At 41.3% G+C, this 19,166-nt stretch overlaps 1 protein-coding gene across 19 annotated transcripts in view; it reads right to left on the reverse strand.

Annotated features, from left to right (window-relative positions):
• Positions 1-19,166, reverse strand: part of LOC123503394 (trichohyalin-like) — a 53,611-nt gene that overhangs the window by 31,569 nt on the left and 2,876 nt on the right. For all 19 annotated transcript variants that reach the window (XM_045253126.1, XM_045253124.1, XM_045253121.1 and 16 more), the window contains exon 2: positions 12,137-12,206. In XM_045253126.1, the coding sequence (XP_045109061.1) occupies positions 12,137-12,162 (26 nt within the window). In that variant the 5' untranslated portion in view covers positions 12,163-12,206. The remainder of the gene's footprint in view (positions 1-12,136; positions 12,207-19,166) is intronic.

Below are 19,166 nucleotides of genomic sequence, written 5' to 3' on the forward strand. Positions count from 1 at the left end.
TGGCGTTTCCTCTTGGTATTCAGACGCCACCGCTTCTCACTTCCTTCCCTCTACACTTTATTGTGGCACATTTAGCTGACCTACATACCTCATAAACATTTTTGCCACGTCTGCTTTTCTTTCCATGTCTTTTGGTTAAGCTTGAAATATGGGAAGCTTACACATAAATTCGTCTAACAGTAAAGTTTGCCAAACGTGAACCAACTTAAGTGATGGAGCGGCCAACGAGAGGAAGTGAGCAGCTGACTGGTAAACAAAAACAGAAGAGAATAGCATCCAAGCACCAAGTGACTTCAATACAGCTTTCACTTTATTCATATTTGCGAACGAATACAAGGCTACATACGGAGAGAGAACGCAAATATTCTCAAAATACCGCCTAAGTTAGTTTTTCAGTACAGCTTTCACTTTATTCATGTCTGCGAACGAATACAAGTTCACATAAGGACAAAGAACGGAAATATTCTCAAAATACCCCCGTAAGTGACTTTTTCAGTACAGTTTTCACTTTATCCATGTCTGCGAACGAATACAAGGTCACATACAGACGGAGAACGCAAATATTCTCAAAATACCCTCCAGCCATAAAGTTTATTTACCGTGACGTCATTCATTAAGCATCGGGGAAACACGTCTCGCTTGTGCCAGGATTAATTAAGCGTAGACTCAACATTAGGGCGTCCATAGAACCTGTCGACAGTGCTACACTCTGGCGCAGGTGTGTGAACGACGACCAGGCAAGCCACAACGACAACAACAACAGGGAATCAATAAAACAATGATTTATATGTAGTGTATCAGCATAATATCTACTATTTTCGTAAAAGATATAGTAGGAATAAGAACACACACACACTTGTTGTTGATGTAGCAGTTGTACACACTTGTTGTTTTTCTTGGTGATGGTGGTGGTGGTGGTGGTGGTGGTGTGTGTGTGTGTGTGTGTGTGTGTGTGTGTGTGTGTGTGTGTGTGTGTGTGTGTGTGTGTGTGTGTGTGTGTGTGTGTGTGTGTGTGTGTGTGTGCGCAACTCAGCAAGCTCCTCTCTCTCTCTCTCTCTCTCTCTCTCTCTCTCTCTCTCTCTCTCTCTCTCTCTCTCTCTCTCTCTCTCTCTCTCTCTCTCTCTCTCTCTCTCTCTCTCTCTCTCTCTCTCTCTCTCTCTCTCTCTCTCTCTCTCTCTCTCTCTCTCTCTCTCTCTCTCTCTCTCTCTCTCTCTCTCTCTCTCTCTCTCTCTCTCTCTCTCTCTCTCTCTCTCTCTCTCTCTCTCTCTCTCTCTCTCTCTCTCTCTCTCTCTCTCTCTCTCTCTCTCTCTCTCTCTCTCTCTCTCTCTCTCTCTCTCTCTCTCTCTCTCTCTCTCTCTCTCTCTCTCTCTCTCTCTCTCTCTCTCTCTCTCTCTCTCTCTCTCTCTCTCTCTCTCTCTCTCTCTCTCTCTCTCTCTCTCTCTCTCTCTCTCTCTCTCTCTCTCTCTCTCTCTCTCTCTCTCTCTCTCTCTCTCTCTCTCTCTCTCTCTCTCTCTCTCTCTCTCTCTCTCTCTCTCTCTCTCTCTCTCTCTCTCTCTCTCTCTCTCTCTCTCTCTCTCTCTCTCTCTCTCTCTCTCTCTCTCTCTCTCTCTCTCTCTCTCTCTCTCTCTCTCTCTCTCTCTCTCTCTCTCTCTCTCTCTCTCTCTCTCTCTCTCTCTCTCTCTCTCTCTCTCTCTCTCTCTCTCTCTCTCTCTCTCTCTCTCTCTCTCTCTCTCTCTCTCTCTCTCTCTCTCTCTCTCTCTCTCTCTCTCTCTCTCTCTCTCTCTCTCTCTCTCTCTCTAAGCCACCTGGGCCTTGTTGATCATCATGACCTAATCTACTACAAAGTGTCTCTGTGCCGAAGACATAATACCCGCCACTCAACTCTCATTGCTGACTTTAAATCAAAATTAACCGGGTTGGCTGACTATAATCCTGATCTCAATCCTAAACCTTTCCATTATATCTATTTCCAACAAACTGAATAATGAATACGAATATGTGATCTTTAAGCTTCATATCGTCACTTTTAATTGGTTTCTTGGCCTATAAAGTGGTAGCCTGGACAAGAAGAGATGGAAGATGAAGGTGGTGAGGGAGTGAGGGAGGCGAGACAGTAGGTGGTAGGTGGAAGGTGGGCGATGTTGCAGGTTGAGGAGGAGGAGGAGGAGGAGGAGGAGTATATGGAGGAAGTAAGGGTGTTTGGTAGGGCGAGGACGAATCAGAACCTTCACTTGTCACTCTCGTCATAAAGAAATTGTCTTGTCAGTGGCTGCCGTCCAATTTACACACATTCGTACTCTCATGAGAAAAAATAAATCTTTCTGTTTTTGTACACGTACGCGCATGTATACACTTATCATCTCTCTCTCTCTCTCTCTCTCTCTCTCTCTCTCTCTCTCTCTCTCTCTCTCTCTCTCTCTCTCTCTCTCTCTCTCTCTCTCTCTCTCTCTCTCTCTCTCTCTCTCTCTCTCTCTCTCTCTCTCTCTCTCTCTCTCTCTCTCTCTCTCTCTCTCTCTGTTGCCGTCCATGTATATAAGGTGAAAAACTAAATATTTCCTGGATGGTATGTACATGCACCTGCCTATTCATAGCGAAGTCTCGGGTCACACCTACACAACACGGCACCAATATAATGTTCACGCACCTCTCACTCACACAGACACTGGCAAACGCTCTATCACTGTCTTGGGACCCAAATTGTGGAATGACTTGCCTTCGCATGTTAAAAACTCAAACACACTGTCCTCCTTCAAAAGACGCCTAAAGATCTTCCTCATGCTATAAGTTAGCACGTTCTTTTATGACTGAACTCACTGTTCTAATATTAATAGACTGTACTTCACTTACATTTTAGTTGTAAACTTATTTTACTAGTTTTTTAAAATTTACTTTTAGTCATAAACCTGGTTTTATTTGTTTTTACTTCTTTTTAAATGTTTTTTATTTTTATTTTTTGTCTTAGCTATCTGTTATTATTATTCTAGAATGTAATGTATCATTTTTACTCTTATCTATTATTATCATTGTTCTAAAATCTTGTGCATTATTTTTACCTTTTTGTATGTTAATAACTCATGTAAAGAATAGCCATTGTTAATGGAAATAAAGTGATTCTGATTCTGATTCTGATTCTAATTCTCTCTCTCTATCTGTCTATCTATCTATCTGTCTGTCTGTCTGTCTGTCTGTCTGTCTGTCTGTCTGTCTGTCTGTCTGTCTGTCTGTCTGTCTCTCTCTCTCTCTCTCTCTCTCTCTCTCTCTCTCTCTCTCTCTCTCTGGCAAGTTTCTATGAGTAAGCGTCTGTAAAGTGCCTAACCAGCAAGCGACAGTGTTTAGTGTTTAGAAGTCTCGCCATGACTGTGTTCGGGAGTTACCGTCACTGTCACGGCGCTGCGCTGGACACTAACTAATAACTTAAAACTTCCTACTCTCAGGCGCTCTGTTCTCTCACTTTGGGACTGTTTAAAAAAACCGTAGTAATTAGCTCGTTTTCTTTAGCTGTTTTTCCTGTTACTGATGCGTTAATGTATGTTGAATTGACACTAACATCTTTGAAATACTGTTGAAGCAGCTAATAAGAATAATAATAGTGGACCGTGCAAACAGTAGCATGAAGTAGGAATGCATAAAAAACCCCGTCAAACTCAATGCCATAATGACTGACTGATACATATATAATCTCGAGCACAATTGCATGTGTATGGGAACAGTGTATACATTGAAACAGTCAGCGATAATGTGTATGGAGGCCAAGATACAAAAACACGGAGAGGAAGAACTACATCCGCCCCGCCCCCTCGTTGGCAGGGCAGTAAGGCACGCTGCAAGCCACGCCTGTGCCTCCCACTCGTCATTACCAGCAGACGTTTAAGTGTGCATTAGGAACGTGGTAGGGACGGCGTGGGAGAAAGGCGGGGTTAGCACCAGCACTGGAGCCAAGGGTGTGTGTGTGTGTGTGTGTGTGTGTGTGTGTGTGTGTGTGTGTGTGTGTGTGTGTGTGTGTGTGTGTGTGTGTGTGTGTATGTATGTAAAGAAACTCAAGCAGAAGAATTCACAGTTTTGTACAGCCCTGAGGCGATGGTATACTGTTTCTTGGCTGGGTGGTGTTCTATAATTAAGTCATCTTGAATAATTTTAGCCTTTGACCAAGCGACTAAAAAAAAAAAGGCAATCGTCCCTTCAAGCCGCTTAATTAGTTCCATGGCCTTGACAAAAGATCGCAGTGATTTGTCCCTAACACTTCACTCATTACTCACTCATGAATTCAAATACCTGTCTGCCATATATCAAATCAAGAAAAAAATTAAGGTAAATATTCGAGGATAAAAAACTTCCCCTTCGCAGATTCTACTAAGCAGTTTATAATTTTCAAACTACAGTAGGAATCACTCACAGTATCTACATTATGCCTTCACTCCCCACACCAGGGCCTTGCATTCCTTACCGCCGCTCTACTCCCCCGCAAGCCGCCCACCGGCGACCCTGGCCGCTGGCTTGGCACGACCAGGCCAGGAAGAGGCGACCGACGCTGCTCATACAACTTCACTCTTCTAATAATATGACAACACGGCATCATTCGGGCATCTCTCTCTCTCTCTCTCTCTCTCTCTCTCTCTCTCTCTCTCTCTCTCTCTCTCTCTCTCTCTCTCTCTCTCTCTCTCTCTCTCTCTCTCTCTCTCTCTCTCTCTCTCTCTCTCTCTCTCTCTCTCTCTCTCTCTCTCTCTCTCTCTCTCTCTCTCTCTCTCTCTCTCTCTCTCTCTCTCTCTCTCTCTCTCTCTCTCTCTCTCTCTCTCTCTCTCTCTCTCTCTCTCTCTCTCTCTCTCTCTCTCTCTCTCTCTCTCTCTCTCTCTCTCTCTCTCTCTCTCTCTCTCTCTCTCTCTCTCTCTCTCTTCCCCTCCTTCCCTTCTTATTAACTTATGTCACTACCACTCTGAAGTGTGCTATATGTTGTTAGAGGTCCCCCGTGTGTGTTAAGTTGAGGCTGCTACTAATTACCGAAGCCCTGACATATCTACACCATCACGAAACACGAGACACGAGACACAAGACACCTGCTACTCATCTGCGCTGCACCTACAAGATTTATCCAGCGAATGAGAAACAGTAATGCCTCAGAAACGGTCATAAAAATTCTCTCTTGTTGGGATAAAGAGCCGGTATTCAGAAACGCTCTGCCGTCTCACTACCAGTATTTTGAAAGGCTGTAGAGATATCTAGAAGGGGGTTTTCTTAGTGCTTCTGTTACTCATATTCTAGAAATCTTACTAATCTCTCTCTTAACCCCTTCAGTACTGGGACGCATTCTTACCATGAATTTTGTGTGTGATTAGACGATTTTATCTAAATTAGGAAGGGTTTATGGAGATCAGAAGATTAATGGTCCAGAGTCTTCACTATTTAAACCCCACATGAGATTCTGAAGCTGTATAAAATTGCCAAACAGTAACCAGAATAAATATAAAGACGTGTCATGATACTGAAGGGGTTAAACCATAAATATACCTGAAAAAAAGTGTCACGTCAGTAAGAGCGTATGAATGTAGTGACGTTTCAGAATATGGTCGTATGAGCGAGAATTTGCCAGGTGTAGTGAGAGTAGGTGGCTGTTGAGGCTGCATACTTTCCCTACCTACCATCGCCCTGCCTGGTGGTCGTTCCTTATCACCACCACCATCCAAGCGTTCATAAAAAAGGTGATTCAGCGCGGGAGAATGCTTGTGACAGTCACGTGGTTAATTTATCATAAGTACGTGAGTTATCCGGCTCAGAAAATAGAGGTGTGTGGTTGGAGCAGATTGCCTTCACACCTGGATTAGTTTCTACGTCATATCCAATTAAATTCCACCCACACGAAGATTCCATCCAGAATAGTGTTCACCCTTGATAAATTCTCACAAATTGAAATGAGCTTACCTAGCATAACGTAATTTGCCGCTGAGGTGTGTGTTATTAGTTTTTGAGTGGGTTTTGCGAGTGAGGGAGGAAATTACAGTCTCTCTCTCTCTCTCTCTCTCTCTCTCTCTCTCTCTCTCTCTCTCTCTCTCTCTCTCTCTCTCTCTCTCTCTCTCTCTCTCTCTCTCTCTCTCTCTCTCTCTCTCTCTCTCTCTCTCTCTCTGTCTGTCTGTCTGTCTGTCTGTCTGCCTGCCTGCCTGCCTGCCTACCTCTCTCTCTCTCTCTCTCTCTCTCTTTTCATGGGGTATTTTGGCTGTTAAGGGGAGAGAGCACTCGGGATGTGAAGGTGGGCGGCGAGACCAGCACCAGATGGCAGGCGTTCTGGTTCCTTACTCATAATATTTACCACATGAACTCCTTTTCTTTTTGTTTGTGTCTGCTTCAATTTGCCTTATATCTCTCCGTGGGTAGCAAGTGCATGTAGCGACATTTTTCTTTCTTCGTCTCATATTTTGCGCGTGAGTCAAGTTCTGGTAGTCTTTGAAATGTAAGGGTTCAATGATGTATGGATGGAATTCGTAGTGTTATTTTCTCTGACTCCTTACTATTGCATCTCTTACGCTGCCTTGAGAAAAGAACATCGTGTCAACCAGCGAATTAAATCAGTATGGGATTCTAGGTCTGTATACTTCAATACTTTTTTTTTCTGATACATACATGTGGTTTTTAGTGGCCATAGATGTGCTTAGGTGATCTTTTACGTATTTTCTCTTAAACATTTCGGTACCGTGACGCGTTTTCATATCAATTCTGCTTACTACTTGGGGATTTAATACAGCTCCAGAATCTTATGTGGGGATTAAAATAATGAAAACCGACCAGTAATCTTTTGACCTCCATAGACCCTTCCTAATGTAAATAAAATCGCCTAATCGTACTCATGGTAGAAAAAGCGTCCCAGTATCGAAGGAGTTAATAGTGCTGAATTTTTTTAGACACTCACCCTGGCAAACCCTCAATTACTATGACTAAAAAATCCTTGAAGTCTCCTGCTGTCGCGTAGTTTGAGGGACAGCGGACACCTTTCTCTCTTTATCCTTTGTGTTTCCGTTCTTGACCCATTTCCTGCAAACGACAATGAAAAGGAAAGTGGGGAAAGTGGCACGGGTTGTTGGGACTAACAGACAGCGGCGGACAACTTGACAGCCGAGACAAGGTTGCTTGGCGCGCCTCGGTGTTAATTTGTTTAGGTGTTACGAGTGGCAGTGAGTGCATGCGCGTGGCTGGTGGCCGTGGCTGGTGGGCGTGGAGGTCTTACTCAGCGGCACCACCATTATTGTTCTTGTAGCAGAAAGTATTTAACCCATTGACGCATTTTGGTATTCATTCTGGTTACTATTTGGTGAGTTTATACTGCTTCAGAAACTTACGTGGGAATTAGAATAGTGAAGACTCTGGCCATCAATCATCTGACCTACATAGACCCTTCCTGATTTAAATAAAATTCTCTAATTACATCCAAACAAACTTCATAATAAAATATGTCCCAGTACTGAAGAAGTTAAGTGCTAGTTAGTACCGAACATGCAAGGGTTGATGAGTGGAAGGGTCTCAGTGGTCATGTGGTCAGGGCTGAGTCAATAGGGAGCTTTAAAAGAAGATTAGATAAGTTCATGGATGGGGATGATAGATAGAATTAGGTAGCTTTAATCACACAGGGATTGCCACGTGTAGGCTTGGCGGTATCTTGCACCTTCCCTCTTTTTTTATGTTCTTATGTTCTTACAACACACCGGAATGAAAATGAGCTAGAGAGAGAGTTTTTCGAAATCTGCATAGTTTTTTTTGTTTTCATTTACCGATTGATTTTTTAAAGATTTTGTAACAGTTAAGCACTTCCATAACATCCTGAACGTTACCCTGGAGCAGTGAGACCAATCCTGTACCTGAGCAAGGGTCAGTATTGTGGCCCCATTATCGTTCTTGTAGTAGAAATTGTTTAGGTGCAATAGAGTGGGACTGTCGCTAGTTATAGTATACTGAACATGCAAGGATTGATTCACTTGAATACAAATTAGCAAGTGTTTGACATTTACATTGTTTCTTTAATTCATCGATTGATTTTTTTTAAAGATTTTGTAACAATAACTCCTTCAGTACCATGATGCGTTACCATACCCATTCTGCTTGCTATTTGGTGATTTTATACAGCTTCAGAAACTTATGAGGGAATTAAAATAGTGAAGACTGGCCATTAATCTTCTGACCTCCATTGACCCTTCCTAATGTAAATAAAATGGTCTAATCGCGCACGAATCTCAAGCTAAAAATGTGTCACTGTATTGAGGGGTTAAGCAATTCCATAACATCCTGAACGTTGCCCTGGAGCAGTGTAACCAATCGTGTACTTAAACGAGGGTCAGTATTGTGGTTCTGGGCGTGGCAGGGCGCTCGACACACTTGCTCCTGCCTTGCTCCTGCCTGACCCGGATACCTCCAGATTAATATTAGCCTGTGCAGATGGTTGGCACTACGCTCTGTGAATCAACAGCTGCCCCAAGTGCGGAAAGGTGCGTGTTGTTAAATTGCCTCTAGCTGACATAAGTGATTAAGAAGATGTGTTATTGCACCGATCGATTGGTTGTAGAGAGAAGTAGTGTTTGTGTCGCTGCGCAGTGAAAATGTACACAGTTGAAACACACACACACACACACACACACACACACACGTAACTTGTCCTGCACAGCGACAAGGAAAAAAACAACCTGACTTAATCTATTTACATTTCCTTAATCTGATAAAGCTTTGAAGCGAAAGTGAGGCCAAAGAGTACACTTAATAAGAGTACAATGGACAGTGTGTGTGTGTGTGTGTGTGTGTGTGTGTGTGTGTGTGTGTGTGTGTGTGTGTGTTTCCGGTAGAGTGACTCAGACTTAGCGATTTCTTTATGAGCCTCAGTGCCACTCGTGTCTCTCGTGTCAGGGAACCACGCCGTCAAAGTTTCGTCTCTGCGTAATGTGCGTGCCATGTCAAACCATCTATTGATGAGTCAGGGCAGCTGTGTTGAGTCATGTGTGGCTTACGGCATCAGCTGGGCATCATGGGTACGCGACACTCAGCCTTGTCATTTCTGTTATGTTGTTCGGCAATCCGGTTTTTGTAAACATTATATTTGTCATCAAGGAAATGTGTTTATTTAAAGCACTTCACATACAACTGTCGCTAATCACCGTGCTTCATGAACCCCTTCAATACTGAGACGCATTTTTATCTTGAGTTTTGGGTGTTATTAGACGATTTTATTTACATCAGGAAAGGTCTATAGAGATCAGAGGATTAATAGCCAGTGTTCACTATTCTAATACCCCACATGAGTTTCTGAAGCTGTTTAAAATCACCAAATAGTAAGCAGAATGAATATAAAAACGTGTCATGGTACTAAAGAGATTAAAAAGGCGACAGTTGTTTTTTTGTGTAATTCCTAAGAGTGATTCTAGATAACTATGACCATTATCGATGCTACTCATACTAAAATCACATAATTGATTCGATAGATATTAGTTCACGAATAGATTTGCAGATGATCGGAATAGTACTAGTAATCAGGTTGTTGGACATGAATTATTATGAACTTTTTAAAGAAATATATGAATTATGGATAGAAATATGTGAACGTCTGGCATCTTGCGGCTCCTTCTATACTTTGATGTTCTTATTTTTCATCTCTGTTAGACGAAGAGTATTCGAAACAAAGAGGAAGGTACGGAAAACTTAACCCCTTCAGTACCATGCCACGTTTTCTTATTCATTCTGTTTACTATTTCATTTTATACAACATCAGATACTTGTATGGGGGACTACAATAGTGAAGACTCTGGCCATTAATCTTCTGATCTCCGTAGACCCTTCTTAATCTAAATAAAATCGTCCACTCATACCCAAAACTCATGGTTAAAAAATAGGTCCCAATACTGAAAGGGTTGAAACTTCATTGGGTATATCAAGAAGAGATAAAGTGACCGGAAGCCTTCAACAAATCGGTAGTGTCATAAAGGTGCCAGACATTAAATTCCCCGATGCTGTTTACGATTGGCACTTGGCGTTAGAACAGGCAATTCTGAGTCGTCGCTCCGTGAAGAAGAGCCACTTCATACAAGCCCACATGGTGAAGGATAAAAGAGAGAGAAAAAACAAGGGACATTTCTCTCTCAGACATGTGATGGTGCTAAACTGTGATGTAATACTTGACAGACTCTATTTCAGCGGCAAGATGGAGTGTGGGGGGAAGGTGGGGAAGCGTCCCTCCTGTCATTGGCCTCCGGGTTTATCTGGGATACGATGTGTAGACAGGATGTGCGCTGGGGTTATGTAATGCTGGTTATTTATCAACGTAAGGTAGTGATAGCTGTGATGAATAGTGTTTTCTTTCTCATTTTACAAAAAAGATTAAAAAACAAAGTAAGAATAGAATGTAAATGATAAAAGTGAGGTAAAAAAGTGAAAATAATTTGTATAAACATATAATGATATACGAAAAACAATAATACCATCTCCCTGACGTTTGAATATACTGATAATAAGACCTCAAGGCATAAAAAAAAAAACACCAACTTACAACTTATGCGATGATAGATAAACAACACTGTGCTTATACAACTTTCTCAATTACCCTCTGTGAACAGCCACAATCAAAATATCTTCTAGAGCGATGTCAGGTTTTACACTCAGGTACAGCTGCACAATTAAGCCTGACTCCTAAATACACGCACCCGTAACGCAGAAAAAATCCCATTTGGCACGGGTGATATCAAGGATGCACTGCGGGACCTTGTTGGCTGCTTGCGAGGTTCGGCAGGGAAACACACTGCCCCTCACAGGAATGAAGCGACCACCTGCCTTCCACCTGACACACTTCTTGGGTTGGGTTATGAAAGGCATCGCTGGGCTAATCTAGTGATGCAATGCTTTCCGTTGATTCACGTTCTGTTTATCTCATCTAGACAGTCTTGGTTAGAATTTAGGAACCATGTCAGTGTTAGCGAACTTTCCAGCTCATCTCGTATCCCGGCTCCTCCGTTGCAGATCTTTCACTTAGCGTATATGAAAATATGTAAAGGCAAAAGTAACCTAACCTTTAGCCTAACTTAACATAATGCTAATTTTATCTAAGGTTAGGTTAGGTTAAAGTTACGGTTAGGTTAGTTTTGGTTATTTTAATTCATACGTCATGCCAGCTGAGTGAAAGAGCTGCGAAGAGGAAGCCGGGAAACGAGGAGAGCTGGAATGTTCGCTAATCTTGACATGATCCGAATTTTGTATTAACCTGCACTCTTTTCCATTGTGCGTTGCCCTTTTACTTCAATCTTAAGTCCTTTGATTTGTCAAGAGTCCAGCTGTCAGAGTTTGTATGGCGACAATAGATCAGAGTAAGATTAAACCTCGTATTTGTGCGCCTCACTTCCACTATTTCAAAAGGCTTTATTTATAGTTACACGAGTTTTTAAGGTGCTTTTATGTCTCTTATGACAGAATGACAAGACTTATACGCTATTAACAGAAGGAAAATTCTTGAAAAATCCCTAAATCATCTAAGTGGCCTCTGAAAATAGTCGTGGTGAGAGAGCAAAGTGTGTCTGGAGTCTGGATATGAACCTAAGATTGGTGTTCTTCAACGTTCCTGCGTCTGTCTCACTTACTCTATAATGCGCCAATGGAGATTACTGGGATTTTTAAGTGCGCTTTTGTTATTCTATTTAGAAAAGAAGTCAGGATTCCTAAGTGGGAATAGGAAAAAACACATGTTGGAATCTGATTAGTTTTCAGATGAGATTGAGTAGAAAATGAGTGTTAGTGTGTTTGAATGCTACTCCTATTTTGTTTATTATATCACAAAAAAGAAGAAGAATTAGTTAGCACATCTGCCCTAGTCATTCAATGCTCGTTACCTGATTAGTATTCACATAAGATTGAGTGAAAAATGAGTATTAGTGTGTCTGAATGTTGATCTTTTACCTACGACTATATCACAAAAGAAAGGGAGCAGTAGTCACCACATCTCCCTTAGTCATCCAGTGTTCGTTACCTGGTTAGTCTTCACATCAGATTGAGAGGAAAACGACTATATCACAAAAGAGAAGAAGCAGTAGTTAGCACATCTACCCTAGTCATTCAGTGTTCGTTATCTGTCCCAGCTCAACCTATACCGCCCCCCAGCCTATCCCAGCAAACCCCCAGCCCACCTTACCTCACTTTATACATATGAGGAAACATTGCTCCTTCCCGCTTTGTTTCGTGGCGTCAGCAAAAGCGGTGTCCTGCAGAGAAAGATAAGAACTATAGATGAACTGTGTTAGGCAAGATATTGATACGAGATGTTTATGTGTGTGTGTGTGTGTGTGTGTGTGTGTGTGTGTGTGTGTGTGTGTGTGTGTGTGTGTGTGTGTGTGTATATGTGTAATAATCTTTTAGTGTGAGGCGTAGATGATGAAAGATGGGAATAATGAAAGATGGGGAAAAGGAGGAGGAGGAGGAGGAGGAGGAGGAGGAGGAGGAGGAGGAGGAGGAAGAAGAGGAGGAGGAGGAGGAGGAAGAGGAGGAGGAGAAATATCACACACACACACACACACACACGTTTCTCATACCACTAACTAATCTCACAATCCATTTCTTGAGTAAAACCTTCAACCCAAGACCAACCAGTATTTCATCGCACCAGTTTACCTATACATTCGTTTGGGAATAATTTAGAATATATATGGGTGTGTGTGTTTTGTACGGGATTCGCCCTTATTAGATTTACTTAAGTTTTGCTGCTTCCCACTTTCTTATGTTTAACTGACAGAGGAGGCGTGGAGAGAATGAAGCTGAATAGTAGTAGTAATAGTGTGTGTGTGTGTGTGTGTGTGTGTCAAGGTTTGCGTCGTGGCGGGGCATGCAAAAACCAACAGAGGACAAATGTAACCTTAATCCGTGGCTGTTGGGAGGGAGTGCTTTATATCAAGGCTGGTCTTAAAAACAACGAGAATAATTACTCTTGTTGTTTTGCTACTTTCCAAAAAAAAAATGTGGAGAAATAATTATCCATTTTTTTTCCTACACAAACTGTTAAATTCACAAATCCACTGAGAAAGACGCCCGGTTCACGCCTTTACTAGCGCTCGTAACCCGTGAGGCAGAAGGCGTAGGTTGTCGCTTCATTTCCCCAAACACAAGAGGAACAGTTTGGCGCCTCAACCTCACTCAGGGGACCAGCGAGTTTAAACACCAGCAGATGTCGTGGCTATAATGGTGACCTGTACATTATATACAACTTTTTTATCTCCCTTCCCCATCAACACCTTAAGGAATGTGCGGCGATTACTGCTTATATTTAACCCCTTCAGTTCTGGGACACATTTTTACCTTGAGTTTTGTGTACGATTAGACTATTTTATTGACATTAGGAAGGGTCTATGGAGGTCACAACATTAATGGCCACAGTCTTCATATAAAATCACCAAATAGTAACCAGAATGAATACAGAAAAACGTCATGGTACTGCAGGAGTTCACTTCAATACGGGTAGCTAGAGTTACCCTACATTTTTTTTTTTATACCATGTGGGCTTTTCACGGGAATTTATGGGCTAAAGGGGATACTTTTTAGGGTACCTCCTATCTTAAAGCCCACCCGCTAGGAAACTGTTGCCCCGAGTGAGGAAGCCCAACCTACACTCAGACCGTGGACAGGATTCGAACCCATGCGCTTGGAGACCTTTAGGATCCCAAAGCACGCATGGTTCCACTGTACCACGGCGGCCCCTAAAACGAAATTTCTGTAGCTTTCATCTTTGTATTCTTCTGAGGCGTTTGACAAAGAAGCTCACATCCTCTTACACACACACACACACACACACACACACACACACACACACACACACACACACACACACACACACACACACACACACACACACACACACACACACACACACACACACACACACACACATCTGATAAAGAATGATAGAAGGACAAGGTGCGTAGGAATAAATTTTGAGAAAAGACAAGACTAGATGTTTGATAATGTTAAAAAAAATGTTTATCTTCCAAAGCAGAAGTATAATTTAGTGGAGGACAGTGAAGACAGACACAGTGGAACACAAAGGAAGTACGAACAGGAGCAGGTAGGTTGGGACATCTTGTGTGGTGAAGAAAAACAAACAAACAGAAAAAAAGAGATATTGCAAACATGATATGAAATGTTTAAATCAATAATTTTATCTCAAGAAGCTAAATACAGTCAACTAGGTAAAACATAAGCACACACACACACACACACACACACACACACACACACACACACACACACACACACACACACACACACACACACACACACACACACACACACACACACACACACACACACACACACACACACACACACACACACACACACACACACACACACACACACACACACACACACACAAACACACAGGCCCTATTTAAAGTTAAATATACTCTTAAAATCTGCACTCCACCACCACCACTACCACCACCACCACCACCACCACCACCACCACCACACCACCACCACCACCTGGCCTCATGAAGTGTTGGCCTATGTCCACAGCATTTTATTATGCACAAATTAGGCATTTAAAGTTTAGGAAAGACAATGATGAGTATATACCCACTTTGACAAAACTGAACCACGTGTTTCTACTTTCTGAATAAGCTTCCGGTCAAGGGGAAAAACTTCGTCTTAGTAGGAAGTTCATGATTGTAAGTTCTATTGTTAGCTATGACAGACAGGAAGATAGACAGACAAACAGACAGATAGAAATGTGGACCAACTGATAGACAGACAGACAGAAAGGCTGGTAGGCACACACATAGATAGGTAAACAGACAGACAGACATATAGATATATAGACAGACAGACAGATAATGGTAGGCACACGCATAGATAGGTAAACAGACAGACAGACAGACAGACAAAAGAAAATGGGTAGACAGCTTGATATACATAAACAGATAAATTGGTATATAGACAGACAGACAGACAGATAAGCACACACGCAAATAAGTAAACAGACAAAGACAACAAAAATGGGTAGATAGCTTGATATAGACAGACAAATAGGTTTATAGACAGACAGACAATGGTAGGCACTCACGTAGATGGGTAAACAGACGGACAGACAGACAAACAGACGAAAAAGATAGGTAGATAGATATAGATAGACGAATAAATATATAAGCAGACAGACTGACTGACAAACAGGTGGACACACACATACATATAGACACAGTATATAAATAAGCATGTGACAGATAACTTTTCTTTTTCTTTCCTCTGCTGTTCTTTCTTGCCAATGTATGACTCATCTTCCGGTGACTCACAGTTGATGACGTCAGGAAGTGTAGTTACCTTGTGTTTATTTTTTTTCTTCCATGTCATTCCAGTCTTTATGCAAACTATTCCAGCCATTCTTCATGTTATTTCAGTGATTCTTTGCATTCTAGTCACTTTTCACTTTATTCCGGTTATTATGTTCTTATTTTCCTTGTTATTTTGATCAATCGTATTATTCCAGTCATTTCTAACGTTATTCCAGTCATTCGTCTTATTATTCCAGTCATTCAATCCCTTTTTCCTTCGTGAATAGACCATGGAAGATTCTTCATATCAAAAAATATTTGGACAGTGGACTGAAACATTTCGTCGACTATTTTCAGCAGGCCTTGGTTGATATTAATCAGGAGTTTTGATAGAAATACAACGTTAATTTGAGATCTGTACCTTTCGAAACAAAACAGGAATCCTTAGACCAGTGAAGGAGTGAGAGCAACAGGAAGTGGTAGTGTTACCTTGTTCGCGTGCCTTCAGGTTGTGAAATTGCTGTAATAGTGGGTAATATAGATAGTGCTGGAACTGTGCATAATTGTAGTCTTATCTTCAAGGTCTGGAATAAATTAGTTTGAAGTCAGTGTAGTGTGTGACAAGCTTAACCTTCCTTCCTTCACCCTTCCTCAGTCAATTCCGTCCTCACCCTTCACCGACCCAGCATAACCTTCTTTCCTTCACTCGTACTTAGTCAATTCTGTCTTCACTCTTCACCGACCCAGGATAACCTTCTTTCCTTCATCCTTCCTCTGTCAATTTTGTCCTCACTCCTCACAGACCCAACACCGAGACTCTGAACAAAATAAAGACAGCCAGTGCGAAGGAGTGAGTGCCAAGCGATCTTATCATTATGTCCCAACTTCCAAGGGTACCACACACCTCACTTGTGCTGACGCTGAGAAAAACAGGAAGACTATGGCTGGCTGTAACTATGTACATGTTCAAGGTTGCATTTGTTGTTGTGTTATGCTACGTGTGTTTACTACTACTACTGCTACTCGTATTGCTACTGTTATTACCACTGCTACTACTAATTTTATTGCTACTCCTATTGCTACTATTACTACTACTACTACTGCTGTTACTATTACTACTACATGCTTGTTTTACTTCCACTTCTACTTCTACTATTTCTTCTACTCCTACTACTACTATTCTACTACTACTACTATTCTCAAATTTTCTGACTCTTTCATGGATTTGTTAAAACCTTTATTCGAAATTTTTGGTGAGTTTTCATTCAAATTTAAAAAGGAATTCTACATTATGAAAAAGGAATAATGACCCTTTCTGGCATTTATTAATAGTCCTTACGAAAATCTAATGAGTTTTAACAAAAAGGACCCCGTGTTGTCAAGAGCGCAGTGCATTGTGGGTAGCGGGCCAGCTGGACTAATCTCCTGTCTTGTTGGGTGTTCCGAACTGTCAGGAACACGGGTTTGTTGGCTCATTCTGTGGTATTAACGCCCGTTGCCGCTGACTCGCGTGGGGACAAATGCTGTACTTTTATTGTCAATGGTCGTGGAATTCAGACAGCTAGACACCAAATTGTTTCGTTTTATCTCTTGTCTATACAGTATTGGCGCAAGAAGAGAATGAATAACGGATCAAGTTTCGTTGTATCGTTTGTCTACAGTATTGGCGCAAGAAAAGAATGGAATTGTGACCAAATTGTTTCGTTTTATCACTTATTATTGGCGCAAGAAGAGAATGAATAAGGGATCAATTTGTTTCGTTGTATCGCTTGTCCACAGTGTCGGCACAAGAAGAGAATGAAAACGGGAAGACTTGATGGGAGGACAGATGGCACAAGTTCAATCCTAACCCGCGGCAGTTACATGGTGAGATTAGTGATGTTTTCTCTTCATTCACCAGCTAAGGACTGGCCACAAGCTAACAAGTCTGCCTTAATGACCCTTGCGCAGTCGATAGGCATTAAACCCAACCAAGTCTTTCCTTTTTTGGGGAAGAAGGGTGTGGTTATCAAGAATCTCCACAGCCCTCACTTCGAACCCCGAGAGCTGAAGACAAGGGAGCTTCTAGTAACAGATAAGAATGGGATGTACTGTACCTCATGTAAATAGTAATGAATAATGACTGTTTGTTCTTGTCTCCAGCTGTGGCCTTCAAAACCATCAGAATACAGGAACCATATGTCAGGCGAGTTGACTTATACTCAAGGAAGCTCCCAGAACACATTAACCCCTTCAGTACCAGGACGTGTTTCCATATTCATTCTGGTGACTATTTGGTGATTTTATACAGCTTCAGAAACTCATGTGGGGGATTGAAATAGTGAAGACTGTGGCCATTAATCCTCTGACCTCCATAGACCCTTCCTAATGTCAATAAAATGATCTAATGGTAAACAAAATTCAAGGTAAAAATGTGTTCCAGTACTGAAGGGATTAAGCAAAGTTATAGAACATTACTCGTATTATTATTATTATTATTATTATTATTATTATTATTATTATTATTATTATTATTATTATTATTATTATTATTATTATTATTATTATTATTATTATTATTATTAATAATGGTGTTAAGCAAAGGCAAGTTATATAATCACCAATTTAGCTCCATACTGTTCTTGATACTCCCATTTTGAAGGAGTTTTTAAGCTTTACAGAAAAGAAAACGTAAACAGATTATCATTATCTTAAACAAAGGTGAATTATAGAATCGCCAATTTTCCTCCATACTTTTTCTTGATCCTCCCATTTTGAAGAAGTTTTATGCCTTACGAAGGAGAAAAAAACGTAACATGTTATCATTATCATAAGTAAAGGCAATTTATAGAATCGCCAATTTATTTCCTCATCGTCCCATTTACAAGGAGTTTTAAGTGTTACGTAGAAGACACAAGAATAGGTAGCGAGTATAAGCATGGGCGGCTCCAGGAATGGGTGGGCGTGGTGCATGGGGCGTTGAAGAGAACTTTCTGGCAGCGACGGAGAGGAGGCTTTCTCGGGTCACCTCAGCTTCAAAATTAATCTAGGGTAATAAAGGAACCTGAGAGCTTTTTTTTCTATCCATTTTTCGCGAGGTAAGCCTGGCGGGACGGTTAATAGTTACAGAATAAGAAGTTGAAGTACTGTAGTGTCTTAATTCATTATTTTGTGTCCTTGTAAAGTAGTTCATAATATCTCAGTCAGCTTCATAAAATTACTACTTTTTATTCGTGTGTGTGTGTGTGTGTGTGTGTGTGTGTGTGCGCGCGTTTCATTTCATATTTCAATCAGTACAGTGAGATTGTATTAGGGAAAGTTAGTCATAATTCTGACATGCACAGGAAAAGGATGCCCATGTCAAATATATTATGTAATCTATATATATATTTCAATCAGTACAGTGAGATTGTATTAGGGAAAGTTAGTCATAATTCTGACATGAACAGGAAAAGGATGCCCATGTCAAATATATTATGTAATCTATAACTGAACACACACACACACACACACACACACACACACACACACACACACACACACACACACACACACACACACACACACACACACACACACACACACACACACACCAAAAGTCAAAACATTTCCCCACCAACACCGTCCCGTGAATTGGAGCTGCAGCAGAGTGAACAATTATTAAACAAGAGCCAAGCGTTGTTTGCGTAAGAGAACACCTGGCTTATGAAACACTGGCTTTGATCGTCCTTGCTGTAACATTTCATCAAACAGGAACCGTAATGCTTGACGTTAAGAATTAGAATGAAAAATAAGTATTACCATTGCATATACAGACAAATCTATTACTTAATTCATGTGTATAATCATATAATTGTTAAAGCTGCAACAACGTAAGGTAATGTAAAAAAAAAAAGGACAACTCTTAGATCAGTAAGAAGTTAGGGC

The sequence above is a fragment of the Portunus trituberculatus genome, chromosome 14, assembly GCF_017591435.1.
Source record: "Portunus trituberculatus isolate SZX2019 chromosome 14, ASM1759143v1, whole genome shotgun sequence".
Lineage (NCBI taxonomy): Eukaryota > Metazoa > Arthropoda > Malacostraca > Decapoda > Portunidae > Portunus > Portunus trituberculatus.